The following is a 25,743-nucleotide window of genomic DNA, read 5'->3' as shown; positions in this document are numbered from 1 at the left end:
GAATTTTTGAATTTTTGAATTTTTGAATTTTTGAATTTTTGAATTTTTGAATTTTTTTCAATTAAATTCAAAAATGATGAAAAAAATTGCAAAAAATTATCAAAAAATGACAAAAAAATGACACAAAATTGTCAAAAAAATGTCAAAAATTTGTCAAAAAATTTGTCAAAAACAATGACAAAAAATTGTCAGAAAAATTTCAAAAACTGTGGAATTTTTGAATTTTTGAACTTTTGAGTTTTTGAATTTTTGACAATTTTTTGACATTTTTTTGACAATTTTTTGACAATTTTTTGACAATTTTTTGACAATTTTTTGACAATTTTTTGACAATTTTTTGACATTTTTTTTGACAATTTTTTGACATTTTTTTGACAATTTTTTGACAATTTTTTGCAATTTTTTATATCATTTTCAAGTCATTTTTTTAAAAAAAATCCAATAAAAAAATGAAAAATAATCAAAAATTTTACAACATGTTCAGACAATATAATCACGACTTTTATGTCCGTCGCTTCCTTATTGCCAAAAAAACAACGTAAATTTTTTCAAAAATAACATCAAAAAAGATGCAAAAATTGATGTAAAATTTTTCAAAAACATTCAAATATTTCCTTTAAATTCAAATGAACCTTAAAATACCAAATTCAAAAGTCAATCAAGTCTTGGCGGAACTGCAACAAAGCAACAAAGAAGAAATGAAATTTTTTCCAATTTTTTTGGTACTTTTGATCATTGTGGTCACAATTTCTGATGGATTTCCTGGGTAAGATGATGAAAAATTGGCACTAAATTCCACAAATTCACATTTTCAAGTCTTTAGACCACCAGCCAGCAAGGAACGCATCAATGAACACAAAGAGCAGCAAATGATGAGAAAGGAACAACGTGAAAACAACAAGAAGAACGGAAACCACAAAGGAACAACTAAGAAGCCATCAAACAAGTCGACAACAACAAAGAAAGCTACAAATTCATCTGCAACTGTATCGTCGACTGGAAAGACACAAAATGTATCAGCAACAGTTGCATCAACTACTTCAAATGGAAAGCTGTCTACGACATCAAAGACATTGGGAACAACAACGACAAGTAAGACTTTGAATACCACAACTACCACAAAGCAGTCAACATCAACAACTTCTAAAGCAACGTCAACAACACCTCAGGTAACGACTACAACCTCTAAAGCAACAACAACAACGACTAAAGCAACCACGACAACACCTCAAACGACGACCACAACTACCAAAGCGACGACCACTACACCACAAGCAACATCAACTTCTAAAGTTACGACATCGGCATCTAAGGCAACGACAACAGCTCAAACCACTGTAACCACATCTAACCCAACTTCGTCAACTTCTAAAGCAATATCTTCAGCTTCTCAAGCAACGACAACAACATCTAAAGCAACAGCAACATCATCTGCATCCACGACCACATCTAAAGCAGCTACAACATCACCAAGTTCAACAACAAAGCCAACTACAAGCACTTCCACTTCTAAGCCAACAACAACAACTACAAAATTGGCCACATCTACAGCTACTAAGACCAATACATCAGTAACAAATGCAACAACTACCGCATCTAAGCCAACAACTACAGCTAGTAAGCCAACGACAACAGCAACTAAATTGACAGCTACAGCATCAACAACAGCAAAGTCATCTACAGTGGCACCAAATGCAACGACCACAACTCGATCAATTCCAACTACCAAGACTGCTTCAACAACTTTAGCAGCTACTGCCAATACAACAACTACTAGCTCAGCATCTACTTCCTCCACGACCACAACTGCAGCTAAGTTATTGAGTGAAACATCTTCAAGTCCTACAACATCCAGCTCAACAACTACAAGCTCAACAAGCACAACAGCAACTAAATCGTCAACTTCTACAACTACCGAGCCTTCTACCACAACGACAACCTCACCAACAACGACTACCTCAAAATTGGATACAACTGTTGACACTACAACAACAACTAAGCCAACTGAATCTACGACAAAATCAACAACAATTGCTTCAACTTCAACTGTTGCAACAACTGAGGAAAGTGAAGCTCCAAATTATGGCGAAAATGCCATTGATGTTCGTGGCGGTAAAGGCAATGCTGTTTCTAATCCATAAATGATTGAATTCTAAATTGAGAGGAAATAAAGGAACTTTTTATGCTGGATTTTGATATTTTTTTGGGGTATTGGGATGAATGGGGAGATGGACGAATAGGGGAGTTGAAGGGGATTTGGAGGAAAAGATCTTGAGGAAAAGAGAGGGTTGACCCCAAAACCCCATTTTTTGGACAAAATTCTTTAATTTTCTAAGATTTTTCGAGAAATTTAAATAAAAAAATCAGAATTTTAAAAGTTTCATGCAAAAAATTCTCGGCCAACTCCAGAGTGTGGCTTTCTCAAAAACGACAGTTAATTTTTTTCAAAAATATTTGTCGATAAAATTCAAATTTTTTTTGACCGTTACTCATACTTTTATTCGTAACGTAAATTTTTATTTTAAAATAAGTTGAGTTCGAATAGTTCGAATTTCTTCGACAATCAAATGTCGAAGAATTCGAATTTGAGACGGCCACACTCTGACCAACTCTAGCCTCCTCTCCCTCTACCCTCAAAAATCTGGATAGGTCACTAAACAGCTCCCTGTCCATCTAGAAAGTCACACCAATTTGTAACTCAATTTATCAATTCCGACTTATTTCCTACATTTTCTTACGAATGTCTTAAAGACATGAAAAAAAAATGTACAGAAGGTCAAATGACTCCCCAATCCTTAAGGTAACTACTTCAGACTTTGTGGATCGACACTGAATGTCGAAGGATTCAAAAACGTCGAAAGGAGTCGAAATTTCAAATTAATTTTGACCGTTATAAAAATCTTTGTAAAAATCAGTAAATTTTCGACTTAAACTGTCACATGAAGCTTAATTTGTTATTATTCAACCTAAATATGATTCATAGTTTAAGAAATTATGAATATCGTAATCATTTTTGGGTTTTCTTAATAATAAAAATTTCGGAAGTTTTACAACGGTCATTTTAAATTCAAAAATAAACGGCCATTTATTTTTTTTTTGAAAATAAAAAAAACGGTCAAATTTGACATTTCCACAGGCAACTACGACCAATAAGAGTGATGTTCATGGCATCGAAGTCAATATCAATAAGTTGTAAAATAGCCTCTGGTTTGGTCTCTAAAAATAGAATTTTTGTTCCTAAAATCTAATTGAATAAATCAGATTAATTCCAAAATAATTTGGTCAATTTTACAACATCCAAAAACTCACAACATTGTGTTCTATCCGCTACATTTCCTGTTCCATACACAATTCTGCAAAAATTAGTATTTTTTAACCTTCAATTGTCCACAGCACTTTTAAAACTTTTCAACTTAATTTCACATTTTGTGTTCAAAACATTCAAGCCAAAAGTAAAATCACGAAAAAGACATAAAAAAGTCATGAAAATATTTAAAATCTTTTTAATTTTTCTAATCTTTTACATTTTGTGTGCAGAAGGACGTGTAACTGGGTAATTTAAATTAATTAGTAATGCTTTCACTAGCTAGTGTGGAAAAAGGCATGGTTAATGGGGAAATGAGGTTCAATTTTGGAAAGGCAAATGACTTGGAAATAGAAGTGAAAGTGAATCAGAGTTGGATGGACTTTGAACTGGAAGTGGATCAACTGGAGTCAGGATTCTCATTAAAATTGAGGTCTGGAAATTAAGACTCGAGTTGATGCTTTTTTTTGAGGCTTATTGAGTCCTGCCAACCCCAAATCGGACCAAATTCGCTAAAATCGGGCCAAATTCTTCTAGAATTCGTTCAAAATTGACAGACATGCGCATTTAAATTGCAGGAAATGCAGGTCTTGATTTCTCAGTCGAACCCGCGATTTTTCACCCGTTCCATGTCATATGCCTTCCAAAAGTCAATCCCGAATAGCACAAGTCGAAAGTAAATCGATCAAAAATCCGGTACTAAACCGACGTGATCGAATTCAGTACCAAGTCATAGTCACGTTGCCGTTTTTTTGATCGATTAACCGAATAATGGAAAATGGGCAACCTTTGTGACACCTACAAATTTTGGGAAATGCCATGAGTTGTACGTCGTGTACATTCAAGGTATGTCGCAAAAATTAGAGGTTGTCTACCACTGGATTAACCGAATTGTGTAATTTGAGAATTTGAGCTCTTAACTCTCAATTTTAGATCAGCGTGTCATGGAGGGGGCCATAAAGGTGGGAGAGGACGAACGACCACAACAACAACAACGACGACGTCGACGACCCCAACAACATCAACATCAAGATCAGGAGCCAATTTTGGAGAGAATGTTATAGATACACGAGGTGGATCACAAACTCAGCCACCAGTTGCGTCACTTAGATTCTCTGGATAAGGACATTGAATTAGGCAGGGGTCAACCTACACCTAACCTACACCTAACCTACACCTAACCTACACCTAACCTACACCTGATCTATGCCTACCTGAACCTAGTTGTAGCCCCCTTAACATTCCCATCCTGCTGCCAACCCTGCATCACAGCCTTCAGCTCAAGACTATTGACTTTTAACTACCTAAAATAATTAAATTTTTTCAATTTCTAAGCCTGAACAGCATGTCGTGATCTAAGCAAAAAGCAGCACATTTAAATAAAAAATGGAAAGTTTTTTAAAATTTATTTCTTCTTTTTATTGGAATGATGGCACGTGTCACAATCTTGATTCTCAATGTAAACTAAACTTCTGATTGGAATTCCGCACATTTCAAGTTTATGTTCGATATCATTGATGACCTCACATTTGGGTTGATGGAGTCGGGTGAGGATTTGGACGTAAACTGTGGGGGGTGGACATTTTGAGGTTAGTTTGAGGAAATGTCAGGTTTTAAGTCAAGGTTGAGTTGATCCGAGAAGCACAGGTCAAAAATTGGCGGAAAATCCGGTTTCATGCTGACTTGACCATGGTCTGCCGGATTTTCATGACCAAAATTGCAAAAAATCGATTAAAATTGGAATCAAAAATTTCTGCAAACTCTTGTGAAGTATATAATTTTAACCAATTTTTTACAATTTGCACCCAACCTCAACCTTCAACTTCTCCCATCAATACTCACTTCCAGCGCCTTTAGATGAATAGAAACCGCAAGTATTACATGAATATGTGATGGCATAGTCAGGACTCAGTGCAAGAACTTGGAAACTTAGTGGAAGATTCACTGAAAAAATGAGGACATTTGCAATTAATTGTGGTTAAAATGGAAATAAAGGAAAATGTACTAAAGCTTCTAAAGAGTCCCTTACTGCTGGTGAAATTGGCCTGAATGTCGCCATCTGGCGTTGCTATAAATGATCCATCGAATTCGATTTCTTGATTTGTTCTAGAAAGAAAAAAAAACATAACTCAAAAATTAAATCATGACAATTTTGTTTCAGCTGTTTAACAACAGTCGTTAGGGTATCATTGACTGCCTTATCCTAGTGCGTATTCACGTAACACCCCGACCCTCATTGAACTTGCTAGGACACTCTGAACATTACTCCACTCCGGGGTATTTCTTGCTAGGAGTTTTCGTGAATAATTCCAAACTGGTTACGTCACTGGCTTTATTATTGACACTACGACATAATTGCATGGAAGTGTACTGACGGCTTAGTTTGTGTCCATTTTACCAATTTAAATATTTTTTTAGAACTAAACTACTCATAATGACCAAAACTTACTCTTTTTCAATTGCAAATGTCTCAAAGTCTATAACATTATTTGTGGCTCCAGTAAATTGAATATAACTACATTTTGCACTAGGTTGAAAGAAAAATGGAACTGATGCGTAGAGGTAGTAATATCCTTGAATCTGAAATTAGATGTTTTTCATGTCAGTTTATTCAATTTTAAATATTTCAAAATTAATAATTAAAATTCAATTTAACAGAAAAATTAAAAAATTTATTTGAATTAAATTTTTTTAAAAAATTTATAAAATTTAAAAAAAATAATTTGTATTTTTAAATAAATTTAAACAAATGAAACAATTTAAATTGTATAAATTTTGTTTAATAAATTTTTTAAATTTAATTTTATTAAAGTTTTTAAGTTTGTTTTTTTTTAATTATCCTTATATTTTTTTTTAAAATTTTTTTTTTTTTAAAAAGTATAAATTTACGTTTTCAAATTAATTGAATTTTTTTAAATTTTATTTTCAAATTTTAATGTATTATTTATATTTTTATTTAAAATTTTTTTTAAAATTTTAATTGAAATAAATTTTTAATCCTTAGTTTAATTAAATTATTTTAATTATTAATTTTGAAAAATTTAAAATTGAATGAAAAAGCTTTAAATTTTTTTTTTTTTTTTTTTTAATTTTAAATTACTGTTTTTTTTCAAAAATTTAAAATATTCCAAAACTTTAATTTAACCACTCACAGACTGATAAGTTAATGGCATTTTTAATTTGCTTAAACATCTCGAAATATCTGGACACTTTCCATCCCTTAAGGGAATCTGTGCATTCACAGAAAATATTAAAATTCCTAAAATAAGTAAAAATTCCATTTTTTTTTAAACTAAAACTTATTTTACAGCTAAAAAGAAACTGAAAAGAAAATTAGAAAAAATAATTACTTTTATACTCGGAAAATAAAAGATTTTTTAACATTAAAATAAATATAAATTTTTATTGTTTTAAATAAATTAACTTTAATTCTTATTCTAATGAGTTTTTTTTAAATAATTTCAAATTGTTTCTAATATTTGTCGGAACTGGCAGATGTTTAGGAATTTAGTGTTAGCATTTTTTGTCAATATTTTATGAAAAACGCTAGTTTGGGAGCACACGTGGTGCCCATTTTCAGAATTTTCAGCTTCACACTGCTTCACAAAATGGGTACACATGACTTCCGTTCCTGTATCAGCAAAGGAATTGGGTGTTTATAATGTTGATGTTTTTGGACAATCGTTGAATAACTTAAATTAGTCAAATTTCAATTAATTTTGATAAATTTTTGAACATTTTTCGGCCATTTTTCAAACTTTAGTGCGGAAGTTGGACACTAGTGGACCCCAAACGGACCCCAAAGTTAGACTCCATAAGAGGTCGTGCACTAATGAAGTCAGACTCCTAAAATGGCTTAGGAGTCTAAAATGACTTAGCCTAACCACATCAAGTACTAACCTCACCTTCTCAGGGAAAAGACCGTCAATCTTAGCCACATAGTTGGGTGGAATTAAACGAGGTTCTGGTTAATACAGGGTGCGTTGTCCTAGTAAGCCGCAATCCTTAAATCAAACGCTATAGAACCCAATGAGAGAGCCGGATTGGAACTAACAACAGTCCCATTTTCTACGAAAGGACTAGAAAGTAAAAGAATAAGAGGAAGAACCTTTCTTCTCAATATTAGAAGAACAAGTAAATTACCGAATCCACCAATTAAAATAGACATTACCTAAGACTAAACGGAAAAAGGATTGAGACCATGGATCACAGTTGATCTGTATGGCAAGGTAAGTTGTTTGTTTTTTGATGTTACTTACTTACTCCTCTGGCTGTACAAATCAATTGTGATCTATAAGCTACCTCAGGTGACGCCTAATCCTGGTTTTCGTTTGTCAAATTACAATACAAAGTGCAATAGATTTTTTGGTTATTTTTGATTAATTTTAGTCTTTTGGTATAGAAGCCTATAGGCAGACTATGAATTTTATAAGAATTCCGTCAGAATTTTGTCAGATTTTCATCAGAATGTCATCCTAAATCCGTTAGAATTCCATCAGAAATTCGATCGATACTATGACACTCGCCCCATAAATCTGCAAACTCTTCACAATTTTCACCTTGAATTCTCAAAAGTTGTTATCATCTGCTCTATTATTTCAAGGCTATTGTGAGTCTTCTGGTTGAGTTGGTCAAGTTTACAATAAAATCTATAAGAAACGCGTGTGACTTCACATATTATAACAAGATATATTCAAAATAAACTGGTTTTTAATTGCTGATCAGTATTGACATCTCTTCAGTTCTTTTGTTCTCTGAGATGTTGCTTCTTTTTTGTTTTGGATTTTGCTCATCATCCCGAGCAGCACAGGTAGACGAACAGGATTTTTTGAGGAAAAAAGGAGTTTAAACAGCCATTGAGGAGTTGTCAGAGCGACTATTGTAGGGTGACTGTGAGGTGTCTTAGTGAACAAAGTGTGCTGCTCGGGCATGCTACTCATTATTGTGTATTTTTCTGCGGTTTTGTAGACAAAAAGTTCAAAATATTCAAATTAATTGGTTTTTGATTGGAAATTAATGCTAAATACAGCATAAACAGCTACATAAAGTCAATTATTAATAGGAAATCCAGCCATTTTGACTCAAAATCAAGCACAAAGCACTAAAAGCTCCAAATTAGCAATGACCTCCATCATAGTCATACTGTCAATAATCTCAATAATCCTCAACAAGCCTTCAACAACATCAGCAGCATCCGCAACCTGTACATTCCAAAATGAGAGCACAACAAGCCTATCAGGAACAACATTCAGCTACTCCTGTGAGCTCACAATCTACAATTCCGGTGAAGTCACTCAAATCAACGGCAATCACAATTCAGGACATGACAACAGCGACGTCAAGACCTTGTCCATCGACAATGACCAAAATTTGTCAAAATTTTCATCAATTTTTTGCCTAAAATTCAACAATCTTGAAGCTATTAAGCTCAGTGACTGCAAACTTGAACTTATTGACTCAAATTCCCTCCAGAACTGCCAGAACCTGAAGATCCTCAAACTTGACAGGAACAAAATCAGTGGACTTGCTGAAAACTTGCTGTCCAGGAACACAAAATTGACATTTTTGCAGCTAAATTTTAATGAAATTTTTTCACTTCCTGAAAATTTGCTTCAAAATCAGAAGCAACTGGAACTGCTGGACATGTCACATAATCAGATCAATTACCTGCCCGACAACATATTTAAGGCACTGATTAATCTCAAAAATTTATGGATTGTTGGCAATAAATTGACAACTTTGAATCCAATTTGGTTCAGGACATTGAGGAACTTGGAAGTGCTGCATGTGGACAATAATGAGATTGTGGACCTGCCATGGGGTGTCTTTGGTCCATTGACTAAGCTGGAATCACTTGGATTGTCATCAAATTTACTTAAAAAGGTTCATTCCGATTGGTTTAGTCAGCATAGGAGTTTGAAGGCTATTGGACTGGCTGACAATCAAATAACGGAAGTTGATGAGAGGATTCTGGACAAGACTGCATTGGACAAGCTGGATATGACTGAGAATATCTGTAATGAGGATTATATCATCGTCCAGAATCAAATTAAGGAACAGATGGGAAGATGCTTTGCTAATTATCGTCCTAGGGAGGTTCTTAAGGAGGCTGCAGGTGAGTTGGATATGATGAGTATTGATGGATGTAGGCATGGACATAATGTGGTATTTTTAGGGACTTTTATTGCTTTGACTGGAGACTGTGGTAAGGCACAGATCGGGAAAGGAAATATTATTGGAGGAACTGAAGCGACAAAAGGACAATTTCCATGGTAACTGAACTTATCCATTGATTTAACTGAATGTGTCCTTGATTTGAATTGAACTTATCCTCAACTTGACTGAACTTATTCTCAATTTGAACTGAAATTTTTCTTAATTTGATTTATTTTGTTCTCAATTTGACTGTACTTATCACTTAATTTGACTGAACTTATCCTTATTTTGACTAAACTTATCCCTAATATGAACAGATTTTATCCTTAATTTGACTGAACTTATCCTCAATTTTACTGAACTTATCCTCAATTTGGACTGAACTTAACCTAATTTTAATTAACTTAACCTCAATCTTGACTGAATCTATCCTTATTCATTTCAGGAACATAGCCTTAGTAACTCCAAAAGGAAAGTTCTTCTGTGGTGGAACTGTCATAACAAGCTCGTTCATCCTCACAGGTAAGTAACCTCATTTTACATCAAATTCCCTTCCATAACCCCAAAAATACCCTCCATTCCCAGCTGCCCATTGCATTCACCAAAAGCACCTCAGTGAGCTTCTTCCACGAGATGTCATAGTCCTCCTCGGTGCCTACGACCTCAACAACTCAATAGAAATTGGAAGATTATCAATAGGAGTCAAGAAGATCCACATGCACAGGGATTGGAACCCAAACATTGAGTCTTATGATGCAGACATAGCAATGCTGGAACTAGAAACTCATGTTCAATTCAACAGCTACATCCAGCCAATATGCTTAATAGAATATGACTCAGAAGCATCAAAACTCCTTTCTGGTGTCGTTGTTGGCTACGGAAAGAGTGAAGATGACACAAAGCTACACGAAAGCATCCCAAAAGTCATCGAAGTTCCAATAATTGAGGACAATCAGAATTGCTTCTACAAAAGCATTTCATTGGTTAAAATATCAAGCAACAGGACATTTTGTGGTGGTCGTGGTGATGGAACGGGTGTGTGTTCAGGTGACAGTGGTGTTGGATTGACTGTCGTACATGATGATGTCTATTATTTGAAGGGAATCGTGTCGGCATCGCTGTTTCGTGGCAAGTCATGTGATGTTAATAATTATGCGGTATATACGAATGTGTTGAAGTTTACTGACTGGATTAATGAGATTGCTGGGAAGTGAAGGGTTGTGGTGTGTGGTCAGGGGGGTATTGAGGGGGTAGGGGGGTCAAACCCCTTACCCCAACCCCTTTTTGAATCGAATTCTTCAATTTTTTAGAGTTTTTCATTAAAAAAATCCCAAAAACCCCCCATTATAATTCAAACTGACCCCTCCCCCTCCCCTAATCCTACCTACACCCCTGCACCTTGTTAAAATGTCCGACATTTCCATAAATTCCAATAAAAAATGTTTAACAACCTCAAATGTGTTTCAAAAAATTCTATTTAATCCCCAACAATTCAGCCTCAATTTTCATTTTCCAGTCAACAATCAACACCTGAACATCCAGCCATGAAGCTCACATTAGCAATTTTCGTCATCATTGCCTTATTCGCAATTTGGTCAGTCGATGCAGCACCAAAGTCCAGTGAGGAAAAGTCTGAAAGTTCAACAGTTACAAGTGCACCAAAAAAAGGACGTAAAGCTAGAGATGTAGCAACAACTGGTGATAATGCTGAATCAACTACAATTGGACCTTATAATAAGCATGTTTCAAGACAGGGAGATATTCGTGAACCTGAAAAATAAGAATGTTGTGAGGGAAATAAGTTTGGAGTTAATGGAAATAAAATTGAATTTTAATATTTTTTAAAATTTATTTTGTGGATTTTTTGATTTTAAAAATATTTTTGAGTTAATAAAAATTTTGAAAAAAAAATTGAATAATTTTTCAATTTTCCAGCAAAATTGTCCGTTCTTGTTCTGTTTTTCTATGCATTTTTATATTGCTTTCTGTGTACATTTTGACTTTGGAGATAATTCCAGAATATCTCAAATTGGCCATTCAATTTATCTTAATTCCAGCTTCATACAGACATGGCCAACTCTTACTTGGTGCTGAAATCAATTTGAATCCGACACCACACCAGAGTCACGTTGGCCTAGTGTCAGTTTTGAATCGACTAAATCAAACTCGACACCATGAATTAAAATCAGAAATCACGTGTTTTGGATCGATTACACAATTTGTGTTATTCGGGATTGAATGTAAACCTAGCCATATCTAGCCTAATTGTAGAGCTGACACACTTCAGACAAAGTCGTTTGAACAAGCTTCTTCATATTGTACCCATGCCATCAATGCTTAAATGTCTTTTATATTCTAGAGAACTTCCTTAATTATTTCCATACTTTGCTGGATACTATATATTTCACTTTACTGCAGGCCAATCGACTGTTAATTACCACTGCAAAGTACAACATTGCTCTATTCAAGTTATTTTTGGGAAACCAGCTCTTAATGCACACCTAAACTGGCAAAAAGGCCGCTTTTAGGTACTATAAGAACGGTACTGAGCCTCCGTTTGCTGTTGAAGATATTGCATAGAAAATGCCAAAAAACCTGGCTATTCTGAATGATTCTAAGAGATTTTTCTGCTCATTTTGACTGAAATTTCCTAAAATTTTGCCAAAGAAGGCAGATTATGGCTTTAGGAAATAAGTTAGAGAATTTATGGTTCATTGTTGTGGATTTAAAAAAATTCATCATTTTTTTAATATTTTGTCAATTTTTATTTAATATCATTTTGAATTATTCATCAATGACTCACCTAATTTGCCATGATTCTACCAAAAACCATCACAAATGACATTTTACAGGATGTGAATCACTCTGGTAACAGACCAAAAAAACTACAGCCATTTCCATGTTTCCCTTGTCAACCATGATTCACTTCCGTCCTACATTTTCATTCACAAAAATCACAAAAATCACCTTGATCGTTCCTATATAAATACAAAGTTATCCACAGTTCCAATCATCAGTCAAGTTCCAAACATTCTAAAGTTCTCAAAGTTCCAAAAGTAAAACCAAAAAAAAAATCATTTAAAAATGAAATTCGCAGTTGTTTTCGCTTTGATTGCTTTCATGGCTGTCTTCGTCACAGCTGAAGATCTCGAAAATAACGAGCAAACTGAACAAGCTGAACAATTGGAACCAGTTGAACAACTTAGACTTTTGGCTAGATTCAGTGAGTATTTTTTGGGATTTTTGAGGAATTTTAACAATTTTAAAATTTTTTTAGAATTTAAAAAATCTGAAAAAATTTAAAAATTTCAAAAATTACAAAAATTTATAAATTTTTTAAAAAAAAATTTAAAAAAAAATTTAAAAAAATTAAATTTAAAAAATTTAAAAAAAATTAAAAATTAAAAAAAATTTAAAAAATTCGAAAAAAAAAATTAAAAAATTCTAAAAAAAATTTAAAAATTCAATAAATTTTAAAAATTCAAAATTATTTAAGAAATTTAAAAAATATAAAATTTGCAAAAAGTTTAAAAATTAAAAAAAATTAAAAATTTAAAAATCACAAATTATTTCAAACATTTTATTCTTCTACAGGACGTGGAGCTCCACCATCCAAGAAGCCAGCATCCACAACCGGAGCTGCAACAACTGGTGCTGCATCTACTGATGAAGCTGCTGCTGATGAAAGCACAGCTGCTTAAATTTTCTATTTTAAATTGAGTGAAAATATCAAAAATATTTTAATAATTTATATGATTTTATGAAAATTTATTTTTGAGTGATGAGTCTGAAAATGAAAAAAAAGACATAAAAAATTTGATTGTCAAATGTAGTAAATTATAATAATGGAAATAAAATTTGTATTTTGAAGCATAATTTTGTAGTTTTATTTGGAATTTTCAGATTTTTTTGAAACATTTACTTGAAAAATATTAAACTTAATTTTTTCATTTGAAAATTTGAAGTTTTTTTGAAATTTATAACAACAAAACTTGCAATCTTTAAAATTAATGACAATATTTATGGAATTTTCTTCATTAATTTTAGAACTTTTAGAATACAAATAGATTTTTCTAAATTTTTCAGTTGATTAAATTTGTCGTTTAAGAGAATTCTGAAACGGATTTAAAAATTGCATTATTTAAAAAAAACATGCAGCATTTTACAATTTAACAATGATTTGCTGCTTCTTTAATCTGCCTGTTTTCGTTTACTTTAGATTTATTCTGGACATGTTTATTTAATTCTGAAAATTGTTACATTGTAACATCATCATTAGTTCGAGAAAGTGGAACTGATCGATTACATTTCAATCTTCCTTAATCGTTTTAAATATTTCTTGTCAATTTTGACCATTTCTTTAAACTCAAAATATTGATGATTTCTACATCCTTGTATTAGTCGTCAAATCATCAAAATGTGGGCTTTTCTTAAAATTTGTCCTGATTAATTTAAATTAAATTTAAACTATTTCTTTAATTTTTATATTAATTTGAAGTGCTTTTTATTCAGTCGAAAATTTGGAGGTCATTTAAAGGTCCACAAAATTACTCATCATGCTAGTTCAAATTTGGGGATTTACTGTGAAATAGTAAATCCCCTATTTGTTTTCATGTTTAAATTTTATTACTATGATGTTTTAAAAATTTGTTAAAACATTAATTTTTTTAGACTTATGTGAAGTTAGCTGAATTTTTTTGCATTTAAGCTTTCTTCAAATATTTTGTTTGTTCTTTTGTCAAAATGAATTTTTAGAAGATATTTAATCTTGTGTAAGTATATAGCCGAAATCTTAGGGTAATTTTGAAGATAGAGCTCTAAATTGAACTGTTTAATTTTACCATAGAAAAGAGTTGTCACAAATTGTTAATCATTCATCCATTAAGCATTAGTAATTTGTGAACCACATTATAATTTTTTAGAATTGCAAAAATAATAAACTGTTAAATTTGATATAACTGCACCCGAGTTGATTAAATTTTTTATTTTTTGTAATCATTCTAAATATATAAAAGTCAATAATAAAATGATTATTCCTTTAGTATTTTAAAATAATAAAATGTAATCGATTGAAAATAAAATTTTTGGTTTTATTAAAAAAATTTGTGAAAATGATCTCAAAATACTCATCATAAAATAGTACAAATTTTATATTCCTGATTTTTAAGAAAGGTAATTTGAAAATTTGAAACAATGAAGCAGACTCTCGGTCAGTCACAGTTCCTTTACTGATATAGCCTCGTTCCCTTTCTTTCTCACAAAAATTCGTCAAAACTGAGACATCTAATAAAATATAATTATAGAAGCTGAAAATTTTCCGTAAATTTTATTTAATCAATTGAAAAATTTATTAATTTCTGCATAATTTAATTATTTTTTTGGACACAAACTAAATTAAATAAAATTTTTAAGGTTTTTTGCATATTTGCAATTTTAGTCAAATAAATTTTAGTCAAATAAATTTGCAAATATACCTGACTGTTTTTTTTTGCTTTCAAAAAAACTTTAAAATTCCTTGTAAATTTTCACACAAAAAAAGTCTAAATCCATCCGCTTAATGAAAAATACTTTTTTGTTTAAATTCAATTTTTGTGCTGTTTTAAATTTCCTATAAAAAGACCAAAATTCAGTAAAAACTTCAGTCACACTCAGGTGAGTATCATGGCATCTTGAAACTCCCTGGGTGTGATTCAATGTCGGTTAAATTTTTGAATTCCATTTTAAACTCGATATTTTAATTTTAATCGTTAAAGTTTGAGAAAAATTCAAATTTGACCGGCAAAAAATGCAATAAATTGAGTAAAAAACATTCACAAAAAGTTCAACAAATTCATTTGAATCTCCATTTTATAGCATCAAGTAATAAATTTATTAATCATAAATTCGACATTAAAATTTACAACAGAATTTCTATTTTATTAACAGATAACATGACAACCAAGAGCACTTGAAAATCAATCAAAATGGAGGACAAAGTTGAATTTTTTTTTCAATTAATGCATTTAAATTAAATTTTTTAATCAAAACATAAAACTGTTAAAAAATCATTAATAAATTTTTGCTGCATTTATAAAATTTAAATTTTTAAAATTCTTGTTTTTATTCATTTTTTTTTCAATTTTTTCATTTTTTTAAAAATTTTTTTTTTTTTTAAAATTTATCAATTTATTTCCTATTTTTTTTTTTTTTTTTTGAGATTTTTTGACTAATTCCCAAGAATTTACACCAATTTTTCTACTTTTTTCTCAAAAATTCCAAAAATTGATGAAATTTGGATGAGGTTTGACGGAGTACACCGTCGATAACGACATTAATTTTCCTTAGCATTGATCTCACCCAAATCTAGAACCAGGAACTCAAACAATCCCTTAATATCACTCTGTATCAACTTTTAATCTCACCTTTCCACTCCTACAACCTTAATTACTTACTTACAAGAACCCTGGACCGACTAGGACCCATGGTTGCAACAAAATGCTTTATTTTGGACTCTTTTGCTGGTCGAATCACAAGGCTTGTACACATTCTCAGTTTCGTCATCAAATTAGCATTCCTTTACTATCTTCCTACGTCATGTTGCTTTTGAAGCACTCCCACAACATATGCCATGCCAAACAACTCAAATCAACTGTTTATCAATGTCACAAACACACTTCATTTTTCACCCGATTCTAATCTCCATTCCCATCCAAAACCTTCAATTTATTTCATTTAATAACTGTTAATTTTACACAATTTAATCACAAATAAAAAAAATTTCAAATCATTGTTCACAATTTCTCACCTAATTTGTCACAGTTTCGTAGAAATTCTAATCATTTAAATCATATGACGTGCTGTCAGCATGTGATTACTTAATTGACGGATCTGTGCAGTTGCTCTATCTCCATTCATGATCTTGTGCTGCATATGTATAAAAACTGGCAAACTTCACATTTTGCATCAGAATTTTTTACATTTCAACTGTTAAGTTTGACTTAATTCCGATAAAAATGAAGACTTGCTTGATAATTTTGGTTGTTTTAACAATCGCTGCTGTTGTCTTGGCTCATCCACAAGACATGTCAACACAAGGTGGACAAGGTGGTGGACAAGGTGGTCCAGGAGGTCAAGGTGGTGGACAAGGTGGTCCAGGTGGTCAAGGTATGTCCAGGATTTATTTGACATTTTTTTTTGTAGATTTTTTTAGAATTTTTTATGTAAATTTAAAGTTAAAGTTCGATTATTGATACATCATGTAACATATTGGATTGATATTACATTACCTGGACATTGGCGACGAATTGTAAGTTATAGAAATCCGGGTAATATCCTACAAATTGGTTATGTCCATAATAAATCCTCAATCCGATCAAAATTTGCTGCTTTTTAATGCTTTTGAGGTCTTAAAATTAATGTTTTTGATGCTTTTAATCAGGCGGAAGAGGCGGCGGTAAAGGACAAGGCAGAGGGCCACCGGAAGGTCGCGGCAAACCCGAAGGAGTGGGCAGTCAAGGAGGACAAGGCGGCAGATCAGGAGGAAGCCAACAGAGCTAATTTCAGGAACGATCAAGTAAGTTTTGGCAATTTAGAGCATTTTAAGCTCTAGTGTGAAGGCACCTGAACCTTAGAACTCTAGTGTGAAGGCACCTGAAAATTAGAACTCTAGTGTGAAGGCACCTGAATCTTAAAACTCTAGTGTGAAGGCACCTGAATCTTAGAACTCTAGTGTGAAGGCACCTGAACCTTTAGAACTCTAGTGTGAAGGCACCTGAACCTTAGAACTCTAGTGTGAAGGCACCTGAACCTTAGAACTCTAGTGTGAAGGCACCTGAACCTCAAAATTCAATTGTGAAGGCACCTGAACCTTAAAATATTCTTCTTTCTTTCCAGACTGAAGCTTATATGAAGCCATACGAAACTTATGAGGAAAATTTTGTATTTTGAATTAAAATTCGACATTTAAAGATGTAGACATGAAGTTGTATGGAATAATAAAGTAAATTGAGAATGATATAATGCAAAATTAAGTCTTTTTTTGTCAAAATCAGCAAAAAAGCCATCAATTTAGGCTGTTGTTTTACGTTTTTGTTTCACATATTTTAATATCCAGGATACAACATGTGTCTTCAAATAATTACGCATTTTTAACCTAGTTTGACATTTAAAAATGTTTGGTAAAATTCCTATAAAATCGCAAATGTTGTCTAAGGAACAGCATTAGTCCAATTTTGGCTGATTTAGAAAAGTCATTCGTAAAAAAAGGAACCACAAAATGAAGTTTACAGTCGTATTTCTCTTGATAGCTTTTGCTGTATTCACTTTAGCTGGTAAGTTGCTCATACTGGATAATTGACACATCAATGTGCTGCGCCACGACAGTGCATTGCTGCACATCAGTGTACCGTAACACACATATTGCCCACCACTGTCCAAACCCATCATCAACTACAATTTTTCACTAATTTTCCCCTCCAGAATCCCCAAAATCATCAACAACCGCACCAAAAGAAAAAGCTCAAAAAGGCCGAGGTGGTGGCGGTAAAGGAGGCAATAGAAGTCCACCAGAAGAAATGGCTGCCGAAGGAGAACCTGAAGTAGCTGGTGAAGGTCAGCAAGGTGGTCGAGGTGGTAAAGGAGGTCGTGGTGAACATGGAGGCAAAGGTGGACAACAAGGAGGTCAACAAGGAGGTCGCGGTGGCAAGGGAGGTAAAGGTGGTAGTAGAGGTGGACCTGAAGAAATGGCTGCTGAAGCTGAACCTGAGGAAGCAAGTGAAGGTCGTGGAGGTAAAGGTGGAAAAGGTGGCAAACAAGGAGGTCGTGGAGAAAATGGTGGTCAAGGTGGACAACAGGGAGGACAAGGAGGTAGACAGGGTGGTCAAGGAGGTAGACAAGGGGGACAAGGAGGACAAGAAGGTGGTCGCGGAGGTCGTGGAGGTCAGGGAGGTCAAGGAGGCCAAGGAGGTCGAGGAGGACAAGAACAAGGCAGTCGAGGTGGTCGAGGAGGTCAAGGAGGAGGTCAACAAGGTGGTCGAGGAGGCAATGGTGGACGTGGTGGTCCAGAAACTCCAGAAGAAGGTGAGACTCAAAAGACTTGATGATCCAAAATCCAATTTAATCACATTCTTAATTTTACAGGATTTTAAAAAGCTGCATCAAGTTCAGAAATTCAATATTCATGGAAGTCAAATGTTATACTGTTTGTTACTTAGTTCTTGGACACTTTTGGATGGAATTTTGATTCTTTTGATCTCTGCAATGAAAATAGATATTAAAATGAAATAAATGGCATTTAATAGGTCAATACTTACCTCAAAATATATAAATTGTTTATTAAATTTGAACTGTTTCAGATATTTTAGGCTAGATTTGGGGAATTTCTAATATTCTGAATCTTTACTGCTCTACGATTGACAGATTAATAGTTAACAATAGTTAATCTACCAAATTTGGCAAGAAAATTAAGTTATATTGTATCCACAGGAATAGCTTAAATCCAAACTTAATAAAATTTTTAAGACTTAATCATTCCTAATGATCCAGGTTTAATTCTAAAGAATTTTTAATTTGAATTAAATATTACGAAAAGTTATCCATTTTTTGCTGTTGTAACAACGTTAACTCGGTTTTGTGTGATTCATGATACATAAATTGTAGTTGGGTACATTGCATGGATATGCTCTGGATCATCCAATGTACAGGGTTGGGAATCTGTCGTCTTTAGAAGAGCGTGACCTTCTAATCAATACAGGCTGAGTGTAACGTTTGCAAGGATTCACATCTAGTATATGTATGAAGAGCATACCTTTTAGATTAGACCTCGAAATGTTTGTAATTGAGCTTAAATCAACTAGATTCGATTTAATTTGCATTGTTTTTAATTCTATTCGATTTAAAAACTCAGGATCAACTTCAATCGATTTCAAGCTCTAGTATGATCCACATTAGTGTGATTGACCGTCAAAGAAGAAAAAGTTCCTTTGTAGCTCAGTTGGTCAAATGTGACACACAAAAGTTGGCGTTGAACATGAACTCATGTATTTGAATTAAACCATCAATTAAATGCTTTTTCGGAAGTTTAGATACTTCGACATTCCTAAATATAGCAGTTCAATGTCAGAAATCAAGAATTAGACAATTTATAACATGGATTGCCTTTGAGAAAGATATCAACTCTGGAGTTAGACAACGTGAGATGAAAGAACGAGTCATGAACTGGTCATTAATGAAATAGCTGTAAATTCAACATTAACAAAGTTTGATATTAAGTGATTAATCTATTTTATTCATAAGTTTCCAGTTTGACATTTAAGCTGCATTAACAATCATTTAACCGCGAAGTGAAGCATCAGTTCCAGGAGAAGTTGGATTTTTATTGTGAATCATCTTGTTTTTCTTCTCCAGAGCTTGGTTTGCCTGATTTTCCTTTCTTGCCCTTGTCAGCACTCTTCTCATGTCCTTTGCCTTTTCCCTTTCCCTTTCCATGTTCTGCTGGTTCCTCACCTTCTTCAGCTTCTTCTACTGGTTCATGTTTGGCCTTTGCCTTGCCTTTGCCTTTGCCCTTGCCTTTACCCTTGCCTTGTTCAGCCTCTTCACCGCCTTCTGCTGTTTCTTCTGTTCCTGATTGTTTGCCTTTGCCTTTTCCCTTTTCACCTCCTTTGCCTTTGCCTTTTTCTACTTTATTGTTGCCATTTTCAGACTGCTTTGCTTTGTCATCTGTAATATAATTGGATTTGAAGTTGATTAAAGGATTTTGGGTCTGATTTGTAATTATTGATTATAAATGAATCAAAGTGGTATGCAAGATGAACCTCAGTCTATTCCTATTCACTCCTATTGTCCAGTTGTCCTCTTACCTCTTAAACTCCTTAAATTTTCAACCCATCGACTCCCTAGGCTGAGAAACTAGGCGGTATCAGCGGTATTTAGCGGTATTTGTTTGGATACTGTGGTATTACCGCCTTTTTCTCAGCCTGGTTAACTCCTCACCCCACAGCATTGCTTTCTCGCTATCGGGATCGGGATATCCCGGGAAATCCCGAAAATTTATCGGGACCGGGATTTCGAGAAAGCATACCCAAAACTCTCTCAATCTTCCTAGCAGGCAAAGAGCATGCTCTCAAGAGCACAATGACCTTAAAACTCCGCTAACAGACATGCTTATTTAGTGTATTTAAGGTGAGCAAGCTCTCGTAAGGAAGACCGTGGATCACAATTGATTTGTACGGTCAGCTAAGTAAGTAAGTGAGCAAGCTTAGAACTAGCAAGTCTAGAACTAAATTAGAGGACTTATGGAGCCACCTTTCCTCATCTGTCTGCTCAGAACTGTTCCTAATGATTCATTACCTGATGGTGGTGCTGCTAATGTGCAAGCTACAACACATGCAACTACAAAGAATACAATGACTAGTTTCATTTTTTTTTTTTACTTTTTAATTCCTTTAAACTCTAAAGTTGAATTGATTTTTAAAGTCCCAAAAATATTCTTATTTATACAAATTTTAAGATTGATTCCACAAATTTTTCAAAAGGATATCCAATGTCATTTTACAAAATTTATATAAATGTACACTTAGTTGTTAATAGTTAGTTGAAATTTACATTAACAAAATGTTCACAAAATGTCCAAAAATGTTCACAAAATGTCCAAAAAATGTTTAACAATTTTGACAAAATACAAAAAATCAAATTCGGAAGTGAATTCAAAGGACAACCTGAATGTCAAACATTAACAATATTTTCAATTTCCAAAAATTTGTGTTTTTCAAAATAAATTAATGTTCAAAATTGGACACAAAAAAAATTGAAAATTTTGGTATAAAAATTCAAAATTTTCACCAATTCAGCATCAATCGTTTCTTGTCATTCTTTAAAGAATCAAACAAAAAAAAAATCATAAAAATGAAATTCGCAGTCGTATTATTGTTGGTTGCCGTTGTTGTTGCCTGTGCACTTGCTGATGGTAAGTTGAGATTGTGATTCAAGGGTTTGAGCTGAGTAGATGGCGGTAGGAGGGTTGATACCCCTGATTGCCCCTAATTGCCCTCGAAAATCAGAAATTGACTAGAAATTTGAAGAATTTTGTCAATTTTTTGACAAATCCGACCAAAATTTGAGAAGATTTTGAACTTTGGGGTCATATTCTCTGGTATTGGCATTCCAATGGATCAGTATAGTGACCCACCTAGTGGCATTCCTGTACCATCCCATACCAGTACTCCACAAACCGAATCCCTAATTGACATCATAAATTCTCATCCAAATTCAATTTCTTTAATCCTCAGAAAGTGGCAACAAGAACAAAAATGGTGAAAAGACCAGTAAACATGCCGGAAAGGCTGGTGCAAAGGAAGCAGCAGGAGGTGAAGGTCAAGGACAGAGTGGACAACACGGTCAAAGCGGACAACACGGACAAAGTGGTCAACATGGACAAAATGGACAACATGGAAAGAGTGCTGATCACAGTCAAAAGGGTAAACATGGAAAGGGAGGTAAAGGATCAGAGGAACCAACAGAAGCTGAATCTGCATAAACCAAAAAAGATATGGATGGTATGGAAATGGTCAATAATTGTAGTTGCGAATTTCGCGTTTTTGTATTCTTTAAAGAATTAAGATGAATAAAATTTAAAAGAACTTTGCAAAGAAATTTTTTGTGATTTTTTAATTAATTTGATGTAAAAGTAAATCGTTGTCTTCCAGGCTCAATATAAGAATGGCCTCCTTTCTTCACTTTGCTGGTCGTCCTGTAAGAGTTCTTAAGACCAAGATCTAGACTTCCTAGTTTCAAAGAATACTTTCGTTGTCTTGATTTTGGTACCGATCTTGGTTTCGGTATCAGTCTCGATCTAAGTATCAAAAATTCGAGACTTCAGGATACACTACCTTGAAAATCAACAGAAATTAATGGGTTATATTTGCTTTAATATAAGTTTCTTAGCATTGATGTTAAGGGTGGTGGCTTTTAAGTCTTTCAAAACCAGTTTCCAGTTTGTTTCCGTCTCATTGTGTGGCTTGGATTAACAGTATCTTATCATGAGAACGAAGAGATGTTAAATGTTCATGTTAGGCTAAGTCCAGGACGTAAATAGTTTTGTTCAACATTTCGTGACTAAACTTTTTAAGCTTGACTTGATGCTAAAATTCAATATTACAAGATTGAAACCAGATATAGCAGGACTTCATTTTAAAATCAATAACTTTTTAGATGGCAAGAGAGTTCATAAGCATACAAAGAACTCAGAGAGTCAAGTATAGTCGAGTAGAATTGCCAGCAAAAGATCCAGCTTTAGGTGACATCTATGGGAGGCCATTTAAGTATGGAGTTTTTTTTTGAGTTGGACTCTAATTGATTTCGCTAGTGTCGGAATTTGTAGTCCGTTTGGGAAAATGTAGAGTCCGACTTCCAGAGTGCAGTCAACTCTGTTTGATACACTCAATCATTGATATTGGATTATCCACTTTCAGATGCTGCGATATTTTTGACTTTGATTCGAAATAGAGTTACAATTAATAAACCTTGACCCTTGACATTTCATAGCAAGTTACACAAAGTATCTAGTACATTTCTAGAAAGACTGTGGATATAAATTATAGTTTTGGTTCTAGTTATTTAAAGAATGAATGACGATAAAAGCTTTAATTTGCAATAATATTAAATTTTATTTTATGAATATCATAATTTGTCTAATATAATAAAGTAATAAGCCTGCTGTTGCCCATAAAACATCAAATTATCCTTAATTCATCATTTCAGCTTCTGGTTCTTTAATAAAAAATTCAAATTAAATCAGTAAATCCTTCAATATTTCTGTAATTAGATCATTTACCTGTTTCTGAATTCTTTCCTTTGCCCTTGCCTTTGCCTTTGCCTTCTCCCTTACCACCCTTGCCTCCCTTTTCTCCCTTGCCTCCTTTTTCTCCTTTGCCTCCCTTTCCAGCTCCTTCACCTGCTTCCTCACCACCAGCTGCTCCTTCTTCTGTTTCAGCCTTCTTGCCCTTCTTGCCCTTTTCGCCCTTCTTTTCTACGTGCTTGTTGTTCTTTCCTTCATTTTTGCCAGCATTTTCACCTGGAAATTGGATTGGATTAGTATAATGTGAAGGCACCTGAAGCTTAGGATTCAAGTGTGAAGGCACCTGAACCTCAAAATTCAAGCTTAAAGTCCATGAATCTTACCTTGTTGTGGTACAGCAAGTGTACATGCGACGACGCAGGCAACGATCAAAAATAAAAGTGTGATTTTCATTTTTAGGTTAGGATTTTGTTTTTGGATGAGTTGATTTAATTGAAAACTAGTCGAACTGGAACTGATGAAATTTACTAAATTTTCCTGACTTTTATATGAATATTGTGGCTGGTTTTGAGGATTATACAAGCAGCTAATAACATGAATTTTCATTTTTTGTGGTCATGTTAACAAGTTTTTGGTATAAATTCTGTTGACAATCCTTTTGACATTGGAATGTAAATTCTGTAATAAAATTGGTAGACACAGAAGCTTTAAAATAACTAAATTAGCTATAAAGGCACGTACTGTATAATTGACTAGCCATTTCTTAGTTATTTACACAACCTTCGATCAATTTGTCTTTAAAATGAATTTAACATTTGCATTTTTGATTGTATGCTTTGTGGCTGCATGCTCATTGCCATCAGCTCAATCGGCACCAGCTAAAGGTAAGTCAGACATAGGGCAGTCATCTGCTGTATTTTGACCAAGACACTGCTGTACTTTTCTTCTTTGCTGCTGTGTCCCATTAAAGCCTCAAAATGTCCCGATAATTTGCCAAAATCCTCTGGCAACCCTAGTTAGACAGACAGTCTGAGCAATTGTCGATGCGACAATCAAATCAGCAATTGACTTGACAAGTAGAGCAATAGTTGGAGCGACAGATGTAGCTACAGTCAGTCAGTCTTACAGTCAGACAGACAATCAGACGAATAGTCAGACAAACTCCATTTGACTTGACATTCTTAACATTCCAAATTTTTTTAGAAGACGTCACTGACTCTAATGTTGAAGAGACAACGCAGACCAGTCACAAGAACAAGCATTCCAACAAGGAACAAAGTGGAAAGCAGAAAAGAAATGGAAAGAACAATAAAGACCAAGAAAAGCAGAAGAAAAATAAGGAATATGCAGAGAATCAAGAAATGAAAGGCAAAAATGGACAGAACAAGGAAAATCAGAAAAGTTCAAAAACAAGTACTGGAACGACACCTAGACTTTTAGGCTGTGGAGGTCATGGAACTCGTAAGTTTTACAATTTATAAAGTTTAATTGCATGGAATTTCATTTGTTGTTTTATGATAGATGCATCAACTGCACAGCCAGAAGCAACACAGCAATAGATGATTTTTATGTCTGTGAATCATGTAAATTGTCAATATTTGGAATAAATAAATGATAAACTATACTTAAATGTTCATCAATTTTAGTTTGTTTCAATTGCTTAATATTTTCAGATTTTTAATAATTTTTCTCCAAATTTTGTCTTAATCGTGAACATAATTAAGGATCGTTGACTTGTTACGTAACGCTCCCAGGAGCTGGAAGGGGGAGTGTTGTGGATGAGATTTTCGATTTTTCTCGACATTTATTTGTACTTGTTGGGTTTCAGGACAATAGATTGTTAGTCATGACATTGATGTCTGGTTTATGGACCCTTCAGGCATGATTATTTGGATAGACTTTAAATCTGTCCTTTCATGTCATTAGACATAGAGCTCAGTCGCCAGTGATTTTAATGGTAACATTAGATACAAAAGTCAGAATTTGGCTTCCTTCATTTAAGCTCATTTATATGGCATAAATGACTATCGCATAAAGATTCATTTGCTCATATCAGAACTAAGGTAATCTACGACATTCTATTGTCACCTTCAATTGACTGACCTTGACTTCTTTGACAAGATTCTTTTGACCTTTTAGTCTCGTAATTTTAACATTTACAATGAAAATTTGATTAACAGAGACACCGGAAATGTATTTTAATGTCCAAAAGCATTTTACAAATTTGACAGTTTTTTTTGGTTGAAAAGCAGTCATGTCGTTTTGGACACAAAAAAAAAAGTCAGTTGACAACTGATGTTCTTTGTGTTAATTTAGTATAAATGAATTCGAAATTTCCAGTTCACATTACAGTTTTTATTTGAAATTCTTGTAGATTACTTGTCGTGGAGTTAGACTCAGTCCTAAAAAATCATGAAATTGGTTACTGCACTCATTGTTTTTGCTGTAATTGCTGCTGTCTGTGTTGCTGATGATGAAGGTTAGTATTGAATTTCTATTGGCTGTCTTTTGC

General features: G+C 33.5%; 5 protein-coding genes across 5 annotated transcripts; 3 read left to right on the top strand and 2 right to left on the bottom strand.

Moving 5' to 3' along the window:
* Positions 1–654: 654 nt before the first annotated feature.
* On the top strand, positions 655–11,311 carry LOC139095657 (serine-rich adhesin for platelets-like). Its single transcript, XM_070647047.1, has 7 exons — positions 655–766; positions 824–2,112; positions 3,538–3,553; positions 8,353–9,419; positions 9,480–9,576; positions 9,906–9,982; positions 10,046–11,311. The coding sequence occupies exons 1-7, from the start codon at positions 699–701 to the stop codon at positions 10,672–10,674; spliced, it is 3,243 nt and encodes a 1,080-aa protein (XP_070503148.1). The 5' UTR covers positions 655–698; the 3' UTR covers positions 10,675–11,311.
* A 6,356-nt stretch (positions 11,312–17,667) lies between these two features.
* LOC139095642 (uncharacterized PE-PGRS family protein PE_PGRS20-like) lies at positions 17,668–18,757 on the top strand. The gene is made up of 3 exons (XM_070647032.1): positions 17,668–17,769; positions 17,918–18,517; positions 18,578–18,757. The coding sequence occupies exons 1-3, from the start codon at positions 17,715–17,717 to the stop codon at positions 18,583–18,585; spliced, it is 663 nt and encodes a 220-aa protein (XP_070503133.1). The 5' UTR covers positions 17,668–17,714; the 3' UTR covers positions 18,586–18,757.
* Positions 18,758–19,703: 946 nt separating this feature from the next.
* On the bottom strand, positions 19,704–20,909 carry LOC139095647 (high mobility group nucleosome-binding domain-containing protein 5-like). Its single transcript, XM_070647038.1, has 2 exons — positions 20,786–20,909; positions 19,704–20,155 (listed from the first exon to the last, which is right to left on the bottom strand). The coding sequence occupies exons 1-2, from the start codon at positions 20,853–20,855 to the stop codon at positions 19,812–19,814; spliced, it is 414 nt and encodes a 137-aa protein (XP_070503139.1). The 5' UTR covers positions 20,856–20,909; the 3' UTR covers positions 19,704–19,811.
* Positions 20,910–21,299: 390 nt separating this feature from the next.
* Positions 21,300–22,087, top strand: LOC139095645 (antifungal protein-like). Its single transcript, XM_070647036.1, has 2 exons — positions 21,300–21,401; positions 21,724–22,087. The coding sequence occupies exons 1-2, from the start codon at positions 21,341–21,343 to the stop codon at positions 21,969–21,971; spliced, it is 309 nt and encodes a 102-aa protein (XP_070503137.1). The 5' UTR covers positions 21,300–21,340; the 3' UTR covers positions 21,972–22,087.
* Positions 22,088–23,075: 988 nt separating this feature from the next.
* On the bottom strand, positions 23,076–23,747 carry LOC139095646 (uncharacterized). Its single transcript, XM_070647037.1, has 3 exons — positions 23,615–23,747; positions 23,268–23,507; positions 23,076–23,203 (listed from the first exon to the last, which is right to left on the bottom strand). The coding sequence occupies exons 1-3, from the start codon at positions 23,682–23,684 to the stop codon at positions 23,178–23,180; spliced, it is 336 nt and encodes a 111-aa protein (XP_070503138.1). The 5' UTR covers positions 23,685–23,747; the 3' UTR covers positions 23,076–23,177.
* Between the last annotated feature and the right edge of the window lie 1,996 nt (positions 23,748–25,743).

Source organism: Chironomus tepperi, unplaced genomic scaffold (genome assembly GCF_022539635.2).
Source record: "Chironomus tepperi strain 1889 unplaced genomic scaffold, CSIRO-AGI_Ctep_v1 contig_370, whole genome shotgun sequence".
Taxonomy (NCBI): domain Eukaryota; kingdom Metazoa; phylum Arthropoda; class Insecta; order Diptera; family Chironomidae; genus Chironomus; species Chironomus tepperi.
This window is presented reverse-complemented; position numbering and strand designations above follow the sequence as displayed.